This window comes from Pipra filicauda, unplaced genomic scaffold, assembly GCF_003945595.2.
Source record: "Pipra filicauda isolate LSUMZ 115617 unplaced genomic scaffold, ASM394559v2 scaffold20_size4479445_pilon, whole genome shotgun sequence".
NCBI lineage: Eukaryota > Metazoa > Chordata > Aves > Passeriformes > Pipridae > Pipra > Pipra filicauda.
Window position 1 is genome coordinate 2,705,541 of NW_024104321.1, and position 18,821 is coordinate 2,724,361.

Here is an 18,821-nt window from a genome sequence, read left to right on the forward strand (position 1 = left end):
ACATGTATATGACAAAAAAAGTATATGACAAAAACCCAAATCTCTATCAAAAAGAAAGTTCTGCTGCATTAGCAGTGAGACGAACGTTCCACTGCTATGTGGGAACATCTTTATTTGTGCATTACTTGTTATTTAATACATAAAATGACATCAAAACAGAGGGAGAAAATTTAACGTTACATCATAAAGAATTACCCATCTATTACACATCCAGGAATGACTCAATGAAATCTCAAAATCAGAAATACTGCAGAACTGTTTCACAAATGAGGCCCTCTATGAATAATAACCATTTATGAATTGATTACAATATATAGTTTCACTTTTTTTTTTTAGATTTGTCAAAACATCATGTAAAAGGGAAAAAAACTGAACTCCTCATATTTTAACACTTTTATATTAATGAGTAAAGCTTGTTGTCATTGCAAAAGAATTTATTCCCTTCTGCCTACACAAATGTTACCAGGTAGCTTCAGATATTTTCTCTGCGGGTGTATTTAAGTTCATCAGTCCCAAAGTAAGGGCTGAGGCTGCAGCAGTGAGCGCTACACTGCAGTGACAGAGCATCCCACAAATTGCTGCTTTGCTACAGCTCATAACTGCCCAGGATTGCAGGAAAGCCTGACAGTTCTGTCTGCATGATTACCAAGTTACACAGCTCTTGAGTTCCTTAGACCCAAAATCAGTGCAGAAGATTGTGGCCACACAGAAGTAACATCCCTCTGGTTTTCTCTGACATCCTACTTTTCTGTTGTTGGAGTATTTTCCCCTTCCCAAAATTCCTCCATTTTTAGGGGGTGGGCAGGGGCAAGAAGGTTCCATGAATCCAAGTTGCAACTACTTGTAGTGGCAAAAAGCCAAAAGGAATGACAAGAAAGGTCAAGATGTAAGCTGTAATAAATCCTTTCACAAACTAATTCTACCCTGTAGATTCCTGACTGGAGATTCTTGACTTGGAGAAGCCAAGTGAATTACTCTAGTGCACTTAGAAGACACAACTCCCAGTTATCAAAATTGACTCAGGCTCTGTACGGCATCGAATTCTGCTGCAACATTATGTCTCCAATATCTCTGTTTCCCAGTAAAGTACCTCAGACTTGACTACATTTGAATGTAAAGAAACTGAAGGATGGAATAGGATACTGTATTTGAAAAGTACAAATAATCAAATCTCCATGCCTCTCCAATTAAAATGTAGACGCTGTTCTGAAAAATTTTTTTTAAAACCTGATAATAATTGTATGAAATGGTATGCATGGGAGAACTGTAATGTGGCACAGAGCATGAAACAGTGACAGCTAAAACTGTCCAGTTTCAGAATATCTTCTTGCTAAAAGCTAATATAAGATGCTTTATAAAACAAAACATACACTGCAGAGTCATAACCACTAAATGAAAAGACATTTTTCCTCATATCTGATGATACTTGTTATAAATCTGTGGCATAGTCACCACAGGAATTCCAAAAGCAGCACTCAGCACTACACAGAAAATGCTGAAAACAAAAGCACAACAAAACAGTATATTGAAATTATCATTTTAATGCATAGGGTATTGCAAAATCAATTAACTTCATCAGAACTGAAATACATAGAAAAGTAAAAAAATTCTGGTTACAGGTTAGCTCTCTGCTGTACATATTTATATTACGACCAATAAATGGCGAAAAGCATCCGATGACAAAGACTGCCATACATCACTTTTATCACAAGGTGGTGCCAGTGACCTACAAGCACATTCACTTTACAAAACTGATAGTATTTTGTCATTTAGCTTTGTCATTCTCAAGCTAATAACTCAGTTTTTACACGTAAAAATACATTAAAAATAATAATAATAAAAAAAGGCAAAACAACACAGTAACTACCTTTCCCTTTGACTCAATCTGCTGCATTTTTTGATTCAGAATATTGCTTCAGTCTACCTTCGAAGTTTTCAACAGGCATTAGCTGTACATCTCTAAGAGAAGTTATACCTGGAAAATGGTTCTTGCCACTATCAGGTCTGAAACACTTATTTAAATGCACTTCCATGGCAACTTAAAACAGAATTGATAACAGAACTCAGATGCAACATTATATTTTTGGCAGACAGCTCAGAGGAACTTCAGTAGTATCCTGTAATCCTATCAATAGTACCCATCCACTTCAATTAATCTAGATAAAGCATTAATACTGCATCCAGTTAGCTCTGTACGGAGCAGGTAGCTGTGAAACAGTTTACTGTTCCAAAAGCATACACTCTCAATTTGCAGCAGTGTGATTTAGGTTTATTTTAACAACTTCCTTGATCTTAGTATTTTGTGTTGCATATTTGATATGGCACTTCATTATAATTTATATATAAAATAGTAACAGATTTGCACTACACTGATAAAAAGATGATTATAGATTTTTTACATAAATACATGAATTACATTTTTTTAAAAAAGAGCTTGACTTAATATGAAACACAATCTCTTCCTTTGTATTCCACTATTGAAAGCATTTAGGATCCCCTTCCACCAAGGAAAATAGAATGGAGATAACATATCCATTCATGATTGATTGATAACTGTCAATTATCTTCTATAAGACAATCTCAATACATATATCTTTCATCCATCAATGTTAATGTGAATTCAGATTTTTACAGGATTATATCTGTAAAAAAAAAAAAAAAGAAACAAACAAAACCTACACAAAGCAGGTCCAGCAACCAAAAGTCACATACACTGCAAGCTGGTAAGTCACATACATGATGACCTGGTGCAACCTTGAGTGTCCAAGTGTGCTAAATTTAGCATTAGTCCATTCTGTTCTTACATGAAATCAGTTGGATGCCTAACTCTAAACCACTTCAAATGTGAAACTGCAAAATTAACGTTCAAGATTGGCATTTCAAAGTGATAAATGTGACCTTTTACACCCACTTATGTTACACACAGTGACAGGATCAGAAGAAATCCTCAGCAAGCAGTATGCAACTGGGGGACAAGAAAGCTTCCACTAAGCAAACAACATGATTTACACTTGGTATAACTGATGAAGAGAAAACTCAAGTCAACAGAATGAACCAGAAATTTGTTTGCCCTAGAGAAATGCAGTATGATTACAGGATTAGGGCTTAGAGACTTGACTTTCTTATGTCTTCCTAAAGGGAGGGAAGAGGGAATATCAGCTTTTTTGTAGGCACTTGTCATTGGTAGGCTCATGAAAAAGCAGCGTGACTCAAAATATGACAAAAATAGATATAGGTAGCACTTTGAAGAACTGCCTTTGCCTGAAAATATACAGTCATAAATCAGATAAGAAACTTTTTAAGCAAAAAGTGGATTCCTGTTTCACAAAAAGTCTTTTGAAGATCAATAGTCATGACTGTTCTTTGGGGGGGGGGGGGGAAACCAAAAGAAAACCCTTACCAAAATAAAATCCAAAGTTTTCATTTTCCAGTACACTCCACATTAAAACACATCGTACAGCCCTTACAGTAGTAGCCTCTAAGGTCAATACTATTCTTTTGAGATGTTTGAGGTTTACCTTGATTCATCCTAGTTATTCCCATACTACCGTAAGAGAAGGCATACTGTTAAAGAATATATACTTTAATGACTTCTTTGGTTCGTGTTCACGTAGCCCTGAATCCCAGGCACTGGCCAAAGGCACTGAAGTGGCAAATGTGAAGCCAGTGTGCAAGGAAGGCCTTTACGCTCTGAGGCACTTGTCTGATCATGAAACTCCTGTGACAAAATTTTGTTATAGACACAGAAGCCTGAAATATTCCAGATTTGTTCAAGCACATGTTTTGGTGGGGATATACCCTCTTTTCTATTTCAGATTGGTTTTATGATCACTGAGAAACTGCAGTACTCAGTGCTGACTCCACACAAAAGTAACTGAACACTCCCACTGGCCATATTTATCAAACAGGCAGCTCTTCCACTTTCAGCCATTCTCCCTCTTCTCTCTGCATATTCAACCTCTTTCTTCCACTCTTACTTTTCAAAATAAAATGCATCCATGTAAGCACTATCTCTCAAATCAACAGCAAATATTAACACCATTGTAATTTTGGCCCTTAAAAGGCACACTTGGCAAAGTGATTTCTAGCTAACAGACATTACCATACAGAGGCATTGTGTACATGTACACAGAACTATCTTGAGAACTAAAGTCTGTAGATACAGCAAGCAAAGCAAGCATAGAGTCTCAGGTCCTCTGCTCAGCCCATTCACTTCGCAGCAGGATTGTTAGGAGGTTGCAGTTTGTAGGTGCTGAAGTAGTTCACCACTTGCTGAGGGACTTCTGCCAGGACACACTGCGCCAGTGCTTCTTTTGGAGACTTATAAAAAAAGAACATCAAGTTTCAGTTTCCACCAGCTGTTAACAGAGATGCTAAGACAAGTAATAAGCACCTCCTCTACTCAGCCAATTTAAAGTCTGACATTATACAAAGGACTCTACACAGTGCCCTTGTGTGACAGATGAAAGCTTCTGATACCTTTACCTTCTCACTCCTGTTACCAGAAATCAGATGGCTTGTTTCATCAAAGTAACAAGAACTGAGTGCACAAAAGGCTGTCATGTCTGAAGGTACCTTTTTTCATATGAAATATACAGTGCAGACATCAGATTCCAGCCATGTAAACATACTTCCACTATCTGATTAAGATGACCCTTCAGGGACTTGTCTAAATCTGCAATTTTTTCCACCAAGTTTCAGCCACAGTAACTGTATTTTTTTTATCAAGCAGTTCTTCTGGAGATACTGTTTTTACTGTAAGACTAAGTGTATGGGGGAAAAAAATCCCTTTTTCTAGAAAATGAAAGCATTCGAATATATAATTTTATACTGAATATGGACGCTAGTTAATCTTAACCCAAGTGCATTATTTGGTAAGCATATTCTATATTGATTTTGCTCTCCTTCTACGTTCAGTTTGCCTTGAGTTGCTCTGAGATTAAACAATGAACGGGTATCAAAAGTAAAAACAAAAACACAAAGGCAAAATAAGATGTAAGGAGTATTAACAGGGTTAGTATTAAGACACAGAAAAAAATTAGAACATATTACTATAGAAATAAAATTATTGATCTTCCCCATCCTGAGGAAATTTTGGTGTTTTTTATTTTAATCAACAGTTTCAAACCATATGACACTTAAAAGTAGTCCTCAGTTAGCCTTCACATATTTTAATGGCTTTTACAGAAATTAAAAAATGTCAGGAGCCCGTTCTTTCATCACTTTTTTTTTTTTGCATATTTGCTTCAATGAAAATGAAAAGTATCACCACTACTGATTATGACCTCCCTGATTCAGCCTTGAATTTTAACACTGCACTAAAATGTGAGACTAAGACACATTCACAAATGGGCATCCACTAGAAAAAAAAATTACCATAAGAACAAAACCACAGTAAGTTCTTTCTCCCAAATTAAAAACACATCCATTTGTTTAATCAAGTCTGAGAGAGTTTTACAAAGGTCATTTGCCTGCAGCAACTAGTCAGAAATGCACTGCTGGAACCAGAAACAGAGTCTTTTTAAAGACAAACCAGCTCACCTAATGGAAATTCTACAGATGTTGAAGTCTTCTGTTCTTTGTTTGTTTTTCTTTTTTACCATTTGATAAAGATTTATTTCAGAGTTCATCTTGGAGACACTACAAAAGCTTAGGACTATATGTAGGATATCCTAGCAAACTCAGATACCTCTATAATATTTATTAAGTATAACATTAAGATTACTTACATTTTGGAACTTGCGGAACGGCACAAACTGAACAATGTCTCTGACAGCTGGTTCTCCTGATGAGGATCTAAGAACTCCATCGTCACCATCAAGAAACTCCATAGCATCGAAGTCTGCTCCTCCAACACCGACAATGATAATGGACATGGGCAATTTTGAAGCATTAACTATGGCAGTTCGAGTTTGATCAAGATCTGTTATCACACCATCCGTTATGATCAGAAGTATGAAGTATTGCTGTCAATCAATAAACAACGTGTTATGGTAAAGAAATAGCAAACATCTAGGTAAGTACACTTAGAAAAATGCACATACAGACTACATACTGTTGTTACTTCGAGCACGTTCAATGCACTCACTGAATTTTACAATCAAACATCTAAGTTGTAGTCAGGCTTCATCTGTACGGTCTGAAGAAATTTTTAGGGACAGCATAATCAATCTTTTAAAGGAAGTCATTTTTAAAAAGAAGTCATCTTTAAACAGTCACCTTCCAAAAACCCAATGGTATCACCCTTCTCCTCTTCAAAATCTCCACACAAACCAACAGTTAACCTCTTTTCCAATTATTTTTCCTGAGATAGAAGGCAGTTTATTGAGGTTTTGGACAGATAACGCCTGTAAAACTTGTTTCCCCTCTGGTGTATCAATACCTTTATGAAACGCTATCCTTGACTTCATTATAGCATCCTGAAAATACTAAACCACACCTTTTTGGGCTGAAAAAACATCATGGCCGTTTTCAAATTCTTTCAATCACATTTTCTAGATGCTTCATGAAGTTTACTACCAAGGTATCTGTCTGAGACTGAAATGGTTAATGGCTTAAACACTGTCATGATCACCCAAAGACACTTGGCCACTGTAGAAAACTGCAAAGAAACAGTTGCTCATCTACAGAAGCCCACTCCTCCCTGAATTTGCCTACTAATTTGGACAGTGAAAGGACCTAAAGCTTTAGAGTACAGACAGTTAATTATCTGTGTTGGTACATAAGTGTCAGGAGCTTTATCATCCATTTCTTTACTGCCTTAGTTAACTCTCTCTCAGTTATCTGATGTGAAACAAGATCTAGCTGATTTTTCTCAGCTGAGATTAAATCACTCTTTTGTGTGTAAAGGCTTAAATTAGACGTTAACACCTGTATAGTACTGCAAGAACTTTGAACAGAAGATACCATAAAGATATTGTGCATTTTTAAGTTGATATTTCAATTCTGAAGAGTTAACTTAGTTAATTTATGAGAGGGCTATTGTGTACAATCTGCAAAAAAACAGTAGCTTTCATCTTGTTTTAAGAGTAACAAACACTAATTCACAAGGCAAATGACCAGCTGTTGAAACAAGATTAAAGGAGAAAAATAGAAGGGAAATAAAAAAGTAAGAAAAAATACACATGGTATGATAAAGAACTCACAGATGCTGTTTGCTGTTGTGTAGCTGCAGCAGCAAATCTTGCCACATGATTTATAATTGGAGAAAAATTTGTTGGTCCATATAACTTCACTTGAGGAAGACAAGCCCGATATGCATCAACAATGCCTTGGATCCCTAGAGAACAGAAATGGATCATATTATTTTTTTCATATTAGAATTGGGACATTTTGAAGCACTCAATCTACCTAAAGCTGTATAAATTACTTAACTGAAGAGATAACGCAAAGATTTAAAACTAACCATGATGAAAAAAATAAGTGATTCATGAACAATGGAGACTTTCTGCTTAACCAATGCTTAAGGACCATATATAACATGAATGGCTTTATGTGAACAGAAAGGCCAAATACTGTACGCTGAAGTGCATGTAACTGAATCACAACAGTTCTCTTCACCCAGCAGCTTGTGGTAGTTAGTAGTGTGACCAGAGACACCACACTGAACAGGTATTAGCAGCATCACACTCAAACCAGAACACTCCACACCAGCAGTTAAATACAGTAGCTTGACAACACGAGAGATCTGTTCCCAGCCCTGTGCCCCAGCTGTTTAAAATACTTCTTTCACAAATCATTACAGAAGACAGATGCAATGCTATTTCTCATAACTAGGAAACTGGTCATATAATTGTTTCCTGCCACATGATTAAACTAATTATGTAATTAGAACTGCATGCTTCAGTTCACTTTTCAAGAGTTTTTACCCCTTTACCTTAGCCATTTCATTCTCTAGGTCTGATCTTACTTTCTCAGACTTACCACTACAGAATGGGTTTGAAGGATTAAAATTGATTGGGAACTCATGAGACACCTGTCAATATACAAAAGACATAGTCAGGACTGTATATACAGTCTCCTCCTGAAGTAAGTTCTTTCAGCTGTCTTAGGTACTGCATTTACATATTCCATTACCTGAAAGGAAGGAGGAATTTGTGCACCAAACCCAAAGGCTGGAAACATCTTATCTCTAAAAAAGTAATTTTAAAGAAAATTAAGTCAGTGCCTTCCTTTAAAAGCTGCCATAGTTCAGTAAGTTTCACTAACAGTGCTACTTTTCATCACTAAAAATGCTCTTTATTAAGAGGCAAAATTAAAAATGGAAGTTCCCCCTTCTAATTGTTGCTAGGACCAAAACTAGTCTTTAGCACCAAATTAGCAAGAATGAAATAATTTATTTAAATCAATGTTGCTCTTTACATCACAGACGAAAAGCCTTGCTTGTCTCCTGTAAACACAAGTTTATGCCTGTGATTATATGATTGTGCAGTGATTATTATTTTTAGCTCAACAGTTTTATTCCAATATATCTGCAGGCACCTTCAACACTGGTTTAATAAACTACCATAAAAATCTATACATACCTTAAAAAAAAGGAAAAAAAAAGACCTAAATAAAAATTTAACACTTACGTATCATAATCCTGAATGACCATTCCTACAGACCAAATGGCTGTTAGGTATTCATTAACTCCATTAGGGCTGAGGTAATGCAGAGAGTCCGGAGAGCGAGGGTCTCCATTGGAGCCTGTAAAATCTATTCCCACCTGTCAAATGCAATATTAAAGTCTGATTGCTGTTGGAGCTAAAATTATTTTTCATGCCTCTGGCAAAGCCAAAGTGAAAATCATGGAACAGTTGAAAACAGTACTTAGGAGGACATCTACAAATCTAACAGGCACAACACTTAGATTCAGTTTTCTTGAATATTAACACTCTTAAAACAATGTCACTACAAAACCAGCAAAAGCTCTGAATCTCTTCAGAAGGGCTGAAACAACTTCCATCTAAATCACGGAACCATAGAATGGGTTGGGTTGGAAGGGACCAAAAAGATCATCTAGTTCCAATCTGCCTGCCATGGGCAGGAACAGCTTTCACTAGACCAGGTTGCTCAGACCTCCATTCAACTTGCCCTTGAACACTTCCAAGGATGGGGCATTTAGAACTTCTCTGGGCAACCTGTCAGGTTTTCACTGTGTTTACTTTCAGTTACTATTCACGGTAGCTCTTCAAAAGCTGGTAAATTAATTTCATTCTGTATCTTGCTACATACATCTTTCCTCTCAGAAGTACAACTAGTCAGGCACCTCAGAAGCCTAGAGTTCTCTCTCTGACTTCAATGGGTCTTCTCTGCTTTGGTGATGAGGCTTATTACTAGAGTGAAGACATCTCACTTATTTGTGCTACATTTGGTTCACAAATTACATAACTTAAGGGTCCTAACCCATATGATGACCTCTGTATGTTGCTTTCAAAGAACTGTAAATTTCTCCTTGGTCTCCATCCACACAGCTTAGTTGGTTCCTAACAAACATAACTACAGGTACTTTGTGCCATATGTAAAGAAAATATTTCTCTCTAAACACAGTAGATGCACTCTGGCAAAATACAATCATCAAATGAAGAGCACAGGCAATCAATTTTGTACTTCAGTCTGTTCCAAAACCCAAAAGCTACTTCATATAAATGACTTAACTTACTGTGAAATTCAGCTGACACCCCCCCATGATGTAATCAAGGAATGTGCATTCTACAATGATCTAAAAATAGAAGAGAGAAATTTTGGTTTTTTCAATGGGAAAAAAATGGCAAGTATTATTGCAGCAACTTCTGAGGTTCTAGATTTGTTATCTTTACCATGAAAAGCACCAGTTTTACTCTATAGCTATCCTACCCACCTGCTGCAATGATATCAGCAGCACGTGCCAGCATTCACTCGGTGCATCAGAATCAAGCCTTTTACAAAATTACAGGCAGACAACAAAGCTGCTCCAAAAAGACTATCGTTTATAAAACAACATATGACAGAGTTACACAATTTTAATTCACCATAAAACAGTGAGTTGGGAAATGCAGAGGTTAAGGAATGACCGTACAAACTGGTAAGTCACCTTTGCCATAGAAATGGCATCTTCAAGAGAAAGTGTGTGACATGGGAAAACATGTGATTCAGCTGTCAATTTGTCTCCTTATATCAATCAGTCCCTTAAATACTTACTGTGTCTGGAACTCACAGACATTTTAAAGTTTCTTACAGTTTGAAGGTGAAGAGATATTAGATGAGAGTTGTTATGCTTTAAAACACGGAGTCGTACCAGAATATATTACTGACCTCACAATGCTTAACGCTCACAATGCCAGAGTTTTTATAGTTTTTTTTCTTCTGTCTTTTCTTTTCATTGATGCATTCAAATTCAACCTGCATGAATGCAAATAAACACAACAAAGGCGCTATAATATCATTTATGCAACAAATTTAATAATCCTTTATTCTAGGACTGGTACTTTGGGAATGCATTAAAAATGCAGTTCATTTCACAATCAAGCAAAATTAAACCCAGCCTGCCCAATATCAGCAAGAGAAAAAAAAAAATCATTATCAGGACAGAAATCCTCTCTTACCCAAAAGGTTAGTAATATGTTTGTTTGGACAAAGAAATTCTGTACTATTTTCTCTCTGAGGATTCTGCTAACAATTTGCCACTTGGTAAAGACATGGCAAATCAAGCAAAGCATCACTGTTTCCAGCAGCTGTGGCAGTAATGTATGAAATAAGAATTATATGTTTAAGTTTTCCAAAATCACTTGTCGAGGCTTCACCAACTAAACCAATACCTTAACAATAGACAGCTAGCCAGGTTAAGCAGCTCCTGCCCTCATCAATGCTGTGTGATGGCACAATGCAGCGTGTCTGGTTCATGAACAGCCTGAAGCAGTATTCTAGACATGCCTTCTGGCTCACTGACAGGAACAGGTTCTGCTGCTTGGCTTAAGTTAATTTTTTACAAAGAGAATTTGCAACTGGTTTCAAGTGAAAAAAATGCACTAACAAGGTCAAGACTCGAGAAGTCTACATGCCTCTGCTTACCCTCTTTTTTTAGACATTTCACCACCAGCAGCATTTCTATGTGATGGAAATTGTCTTTCAGGGACTTGCTTTTGTACTATGTCATTTGGTGAGGTACTCACTAGTAACAGACACACAGCAGCATTGAGAATCCTTCAATTACACTTTATAATCCTCCAACCAGAGCTTGCTAACAGGATGCTTGGGGAAAAGATACACACACATTACAGGAAGGAGAAAAAAACTCCACACTAAGACCAGCAATTCTCCAGATAATTAAAAGCTTCCCATCCCTTTCAGGCATACAAGATCAGTTTTTTCAGCAGCTGAGGATACAGTCACATCTATGCTTGCCTCAAGTAAACTTGAAGAAAGTTGTGCCAAATCTCCCATAGGTGCAACTGATGTCAGAATTCTGGGAGTAAACAAAGATCACACTTGGGGTATATAAAGTCAAGTTCTAATGTGCATTAGAAATATTTTACAGACAACAAATTAATCAGATCACACATGATTAGAGTAGGTATGGCCACAGTTCTTATCAAAACAACTTTCTTAAGTCATTTCCAAAAACAGCACAGGCACAGATTATAACTTAAAATATCTCTTATTTAAATTCAAAAGAGACTGCACCTACTATGGTATTAGGGGTGCAATAAAATCGATATTTGTATTCTCAAGGAGCCTTTACACAACACACTTCACACTGCACAGGAACTCACTATCACAGCTTGAAAACAAGTACGTGCTTTTATGTCAAGGTGGTTATGCTAACTTTTGTCTTCTGCATGTAAACCCTGCCTATTAAAAGGTTTGCAAATTGTTATAGTCTGTAGGATCAGGAAAAGCAATATTACTTTAAAGAAGAGCCACCTAGACTAACACATTCAGTTGCATTTTTGTGCAGTGGCATAAATACTGATTTTTTTCATATTCATCAATGTATGCATGATAACTGATAAGTGCCACACTTTTAAAATAATTTTCAGTAAAACCTGAAAATAACTGTACAAGCTTTGCCCTTTAAAGAGTCGTTAAATTTGTGCTGCATTCTGTCTTTTGACAATCTAATTTTTTTTTATTTCTGTATTTTTATGATTAGTGAAATTTGTATTGATGGTTGGGTATTTAGCTATGTAATACAAAAAACTGTAACCAAGATATTAATTCTAGGAAAATCGATGTATAATGTAAATGATGATTTGGCTTCAACTACAACAGCAGTAGTAGCCTAACACAACTTCAACACCTGCAAGTCAGATAACATAAGTTTTGCTCCAAAATGACTAAAACATCTTACCAAGAACACACAGGCAGCTTAGACTATATAAGACTTACAGGTGAGGACCGAGATGCTTCCTTCAGTTTTGACATTGTCGTTTGAAAACTTCCTATGAGATCATGAGACCCATCATTATCATAGTCATAGCACTCAACCTAGAAGGAAGCAATAGTGTTAGTAACAGATAAGGCCCTACAAAGCCAATAAACACTGCAAGGGCAAACCCGAACATTCAAAACATTCTTATTTTTCTTACATCACTGAGTTTTTCCTCGCATTGAAGTCTAAGAACTGCACAGAGCTGCATTTAAAAAGCACAGGTTAAGACTGAGTAAAAGCCAATACACTCAGTTTCAGATTCAATCTTCCACTCAAGTGAAAGAGAGACGAGAAAACTACGTAGTGTTGTACGAGCAAGTAACATCAATTATATTGAACTACGCTTTGAGAGTGATGGGGTGTTGGGAAGAGTAGAAAAACAACATAGGGTTTTTTTACACTTATCATGCATCTGAGCATCCAGCTAAAAAATTAGTAAATCAGTTATTTCGCAATCATGAGATTTTTAGTAACATTTTTATACTACTTTATTAATCCACAAAATAACCCAGAATTTATAAGCATATGAAGGTTCAGCCCTAAATCTAGAAACAATATTTGATTTTTTTTTTTTAAGATTAGCAAATTTAAACAGTGGATCTGTTAAAACTATGATCCCCATTTCATGGATCTGAATATCAACTAAAAATCTCTTTTCCTGTGTTAAGAGTTTAATGCTAAGCTTTACTATTCAATCAATGTATCTTTTAACAGCCCAATCTACCAAAGAAAGCAGAAGAAATGAAAAGCAGACTTCTTTCCTCTTTAAGAATGTGATCTAACTGCATTTCTATATAAAAAGTTGGTTATTTATCTATAAAAGCACATGCTAATTCCACCCACTTCTGACATTTTATTTCAGTTCAGCAACACAGACATGCTAGTTAGTCACAGAAAAAGTATTAAAATAATTTAATAACGATGATAAATAGTAACAATAATAAATCAAGAGTCAAAGTAGGAATCCCACATTATTTGGAATCTAAACAAACTTCAAGAAAAATTGTCAGAGTATGTATGGCTTAAACCAAACAGCTATTTTCATGTCCATGTTCCAAGACTGAAAATATTGTACTTTATGTTCAAGAAACAATTTAACCGATTACTTGAACATTTCAGTTAGAAATAAAAAAGTAAAACAAACAACTTCAACATACCCTTGAGCTTCTGAAAGAAATTAAGTTTCTGAAAACAAACAGTAATGTTGAAGTACAAAACATGATGTATAGATTGGGAGTTCTACTGCACGGAACATGCCTGTTGCAGTTTGCACTACTCCTACAACATTTTGAATGCACTAAAAAATAAATGCATGCACATGCACTGAACAGCAACTTAAATCTCATAAAAACAGCTACACAACCAATGGACTAGCATATGCTATGTAAATTCTTCTGAATGCCATAAATTATGCCCATGAAATATTCAGCCAAGTGCTTCAGAATCTGAAATTTAAAACTGAAGACAATTCCTGAGCCAATAGTTAGGACACCTGTTAGCACAGTTAGTAGTTATTTCTTTTTTGTTTCAAGGACGTCAAAGTTTGTTTTGCTTGACATATTTGACCCATCTAAGCCAATTTTTAATACTTATTCCAGACAAGAGAGAAACTTTTTTTCCATGTATGTTCCCCTGGACACACAATAGTGCTATGGAACCATGTGATAAAATTGCATGTATATATTTTTCCCAGCAGAACTAGGCAGCTTGCTCCAGATGAAAGGCTCACATTTTCAACACACAAAAACTTCACTGAGTGCAAACACACTCACATGGAACACAAAAATGAATCCAGAAGACAAAGAATTACCTTGGTTTGTGCATTGCTGGGGATACACAAACTAAGACATTAAAGAGGTCAAAAGCCACTCATGGAAAAATTGCAGGTTTTACTTACTATGACAAACAGCCCATTATGCATGCAACTGTGTGCACATAAAAGTGTTAAAAGTACTGTTTAATCCTTCAATAACATTATAATACAATTCTGCATTTTAATGTTTGAAGTGATAGTTCCTGAATTTCTAAGTCAAGGCATAATCCTACTGCTGTCTGCAAGTCCACTATTCCAAATCAAGTCTATTTCCTCCAGACAAAAACCTACACTTCTGAGGTAAAATTTGACAAAACAGACTTTATTAAATTGATGGTAGAGCTGAGAATAACTCTTTATACATACATTTAGATCAATGGTCTATACTTCTAGTATGGCTGCTTATTGAAAAAGAAAAATATATTTACAGTATACAGAGATTTAAGAGCTGTCATAGCTATTTTGGGGAAAAGGGAAGAGGAAATGAATGAGTGAGAAAACACAGAAGCAGTAAGGGAAGCAGGTTCTGGGCTTGTAAAGTTGCTCATTAGTCTCCTCTATAAATATGTATTTAAATCCATCTAGGTGCTTGTAACACCCAGATCTCTGTGACTGCTAAGCATTTTCCAGGACTGCCTCAAGTCATATGACTAATATCTGCCACATGCAAATCATGCTCTCGGTTTTCCTTCCCAGAGGAAGAACAGCAAGCATAGTGATTTGTTTCATTTGGGTTTTTTGTTTTCTTTTTCAAATGCTAAAATATTAGATTTCTAACATAAAGAGCTTAAATGGCATTTTGATTGGTTATTTAGCTTCAATTCCACCCCTAAAGGGGATTTCTGAACAAAAACAGTCAGAAGCTAAACACAACTTATTCAAGATAAAATTTAAACATACAAAGCACTAAAGACCAGCCCTGGTAGAACTATCACTTCATAGGTTTGGTTCATTTTCTGACAGAAAGTCCAGTTTTATATGAGGAAAAAAACGTTGCTAAAACTGGTATTCATAAATTATATCTGGTCCACATCTGTTATGCCTGGTATATTAGGCAGTAAGTATATTAAGAATTTCATTAGTGTTACCTGTTGCACCAATAACAAAGTATTACAAGATCCATTACATAGAATAAAGCACATACTAGCCTTTACCATGCATCTTTCACTATACAATATCTGAACACCACCAATATTGGTTGATGCAATGCTACAACTATACAACCAAAATAAGAAACTGAATCGGACGTTTCAAAGATACTTGTGTTCAACCGGTTTCCCTGACTTTCAAAGACCAACTTCTACCAGATAATGCTTCACAAATGCACATTGTTTCCTTTTTTCCCCCTTAAAACATACAAGTGTATCTGTGACTTTGAAATAAGAAACCTAATACTTTCAATTAAACTTGAAACAAAAAGAAGCAATAACTAGAATAACACATTTTCCCTTTATTATATATTCTCATTTTTAATGCATTAATTTATACACACATTTAATACACATTACCTTGATTGACTTATCCATGTCACTGTAACATAGAGAATTGAGAGAGATTTTAAAGGGCCTCCAAACAGGATTCAGGTTATTTTTAATGACCTGTTTAAAAAAAAAAAAAAAAAAAAGGCCAGAACAACACTGTTCACAAGACTGGAAGGTAGTCATCAGAATGGGTCATACCTTCATGCCATGATTTTTTTATGCAAAAAAGCAGTTGACTAATGCTGCTGTCAATGCACTCTGAATCCTAGTATATAGTATATAAACAAACTACTCAACATGCAATACTATCATTCAAAAAGAGATGGTCTTTTTCAGCTCTGTATTTTTCTAGACTTCACTGTCAACCACTATATCCTTCAGACACTACACTGTAAAAAAATAAATTTACCTTTATATAAATAGATATCAGTTGTTTTCTTTTAATAAACACACATATATACATATATACACACATATATAAAGGCATGAGTTACCAAAAAAAGTGTGGAACAATATCACACTGGAATTTCTGAATACATCAGTGCTCTGGAGGTTGCAATTCACTTACTATTTATTCTGAAATACCATTTATGGAAATATTTCCTCAAGCAATTCATGGCATAGTAAATAGAAACGTGCATGAGGACAAAAGGCCTCTCAAGCTGAACACTAAATAAGTGTTATTTACAAATACTGAAGGATCTTCAAAAATACCTGGTAAGTACCTGTAAATATACCCAATACACCAAATAATGTGTATTGGGTATCTTATAAAGAACCAGAAACTACACACAACATGTACTACTTCATTAATAATACCTAACAATAGTAATACTTCCAACACTGTAGGAGTGCTGAGAAAGAAATCTCTCTCTTGAAAATGAAAATAATAAAAATAATAGTTAGTACCAAAAAGAGGTTTTTTAAATTTGTAACATAAAGAACTAATCCACTAGGCTAGAAAACAAATTCTAGATTTATTACTGAAATTGGTGACTGAAATTCTCATGGAAAAGACACAGCTTAAACAGAAGAACCAACTCATGAGAGAAACTATTTTTAGAAGTCTGACACAAAAAGGATTTATACTTCCTCAATATTCATGCTTCGAAATGAATATGGTCACCACTTCCAATGTACTTCAGCTGTGATTAGGCCCTGAGCTTCCCCTACAGTCAGATATTTTGAACCTGCTCTTACCCTGTCAGTTGTTGTCACTGGACTACTATACGTCCTCCTGGGTGAAGGGTTGCTGCTGCTAAAGCACATTTTTCCTCACCCAGCATTCTCCTTGGCTTGCCCTTGCTATGCAAGCATTCAGCACAATTACTTTCATTACTAAACTGTACAGCCAGGTGACACTGGCATGAATACCTAAGCCTACCCCAGCACTGGGTAGAATGGAGACAAATATCCCTGTATGAGTGTGCAGTACCTTTTAAAACACTTGTTTTCTCCTAGACTGCAGAAAGTTAAATAAAAAAAAAAAAAAAGTATTTTCCTTTCAAATAGGATAGCATAAATCAAAATCAGAATAATGAGAATAAGACAGATTTTTTTCTATGAGAAAAAAAAAACAACAGTGAAAGAGCTAATGCAATTTCTAACTGGTCTGCATGTCAACTCCCAGGCTATTCATTTATTTATGTAAGGTACTGTATCTTTAGTGCTGTAACACACTAGAAATCAAATAACTTTAGTTTCTTGGTTGTTAACTGAAAATATCCTACCTCTGTTCTGTGAACCATCACCCAGCTTCCATCTCCAGTCTGCTTGTGGAATTCCAGATAAGGATCTGACTTTCCAAAAAAATCCTGTATTTAAAGAACATGCAATTATCTCAGAATAGCCTGTAGAATGAATACCATTAAATGCTAGTTAAAACACACTTAGGTTAAGAAAAAGTAAATTCAGGGAACAAAAGCTTTAGATGAAGAAATACAAGTCTGATTATATTACCACTTGAGAAAAAGAGAAAGAAAATGGGGCATGTCCTTCAATTTAGGATAAAAGTGTCCACATACCAAATACTTGACAGTTCAATTAAAAGAATACTTGTAACTATTACAATGGATAGACAGGAAATAAAGGATTTCATCCAGTTCAAAAGAAGTATAATCAAATCAAAAGGCAAAAATAAAAACATTTTTTCAATTTTCTTTTTAATTTTGCTTTATAAGTCTTTCTAAATATAGTAATTTTAGCCAGCCCCAATATATTTAATGTAACAAATTTATACATACCAAGTACACTCTTTACCATTTATTTCAGAGACATAACAGGTAACCATTTATATAGCTATTCAAACCAATGGATATACCAAAACTCCCTTATATTTATGAATAAATGTAAAGATTTACATCTAAATGGGAGCATGTTGTTCATGGACTATCCCTGCAATGCAATTTTCTTACTCAGAAATACATTATAATTCATTTCAAAACAGTCAATGAAATTACTCTGTAGCAATCTTTCTTCAATTTTGTTTCTAGCCTAAGAAATATCTTAATGGATTTTATTATTTAAGTAAAAATGAGAATAAAAACTTAAATGTTTCCTGCTTTGACAAGATTCTGATTTTACTACTTTATCAAAGAAACAGCAATCATTTAAATACCTTATTGTCCAGTTTCCTTGCTTCTACTTCCAATACAACCACCCTGTTATCCTTCACTTCTTCTGCTGTAATCTAGGTAGGTAAACCAAATACTTATTTTTCATTGAGGAACTAAACAGTTTTATCATATTCACAACATTCCTATAATAGCTCCATTAAAAAAAATGTTTTCTCACAAATGAAGCATAAAAAAATGAGAGAGAGAGAGAGGAACAATTTCATTTGATATTGGGATTCCATGCCATTTATTTATCATAGATGATGGCACTGACAAAGATATTCCCCAAATAGTAGCAGAGCAGATGCCCTAATTATTATTTTGATGTATGTGATGGGACTTATAATAGGGAAGGTGGGCTGCTATTGGATGACAAACCTATATAAGTGGAGGGAAAAAAAAAACACTTTACAATATTTTTTACAGCACTATAGAATAGACACATGGTGTCAAAGCCACTAATCAACAAACTAAAAAACAACCACAAAAACATTTAAGGATAAACTCTGAAGAGATTTATT

The 18,821-nt window shown here is 35.3% G+C and overlaps 1 protein-coding gene across 2 annotated transcripts in view; it reads right to left on the reverse strand.

Annotated features, from left to right (window-relative positions):
- Window positions 1–1,521: 1,521 nt before the first annotated feature.
- The window catches only part of CPNE3 (copine 3), a 28,706-nt gene continuing 11,406 nt past the window's right edge, over window positions 1,522–18,821 (reverse strand). For both annotated transcript variants that reach the window (XM_027736492.2, XM_027736493.2), the window contains 12 exons: window positions 18,303–18,374; window positions 17,416–17,499; window positions 15,713–15,802; window positions 12,349–12,447; window positions 10,276–10,362; window positions 9,644–9,703; window positions 8,574–8,707; window positions 8,077–8,131; window positions 7,924–7,975; window positions 7,146–7,279; window positions 5,730–5,966; window positions 1,522–4,320 (listed from right to left, as the gene is read on the reverse strand). In XM_027736492.2, coding sequence (XP_027592293.1) covers window positions 4,210–4,320; window positions 5,730–5,966; window positions 7,146–7,279; window positions 7,924–7,975; window positions 8,077–8,131; window positions 8,574–8,707; window positions 9,644–9,703; window positions 10,276–10,362; window positions 12,349–12,447; window positions 15,713–15,802; window positions 17,416–17,499; window positions 18,303–18,374 — 1,215 coding nt within the window. In that variant the 3' untranslated portion in view covers window positions 1,522–4,209. The remainder of the gene's footprint in view (window positions 4,321–5,729; window positions 5,967–7,145; window positions 7,280–7,923; window positions 7,976–8,076; window positions 8,132–8,573; window positions 8,708–9,643; window positions 9,704–10,275; window positions 10,363–12,348; window positions 12,448–15,712; window positions 15,803–17,415; window positions 17,500–18,302; window positions 18,375–18,821) is intronic.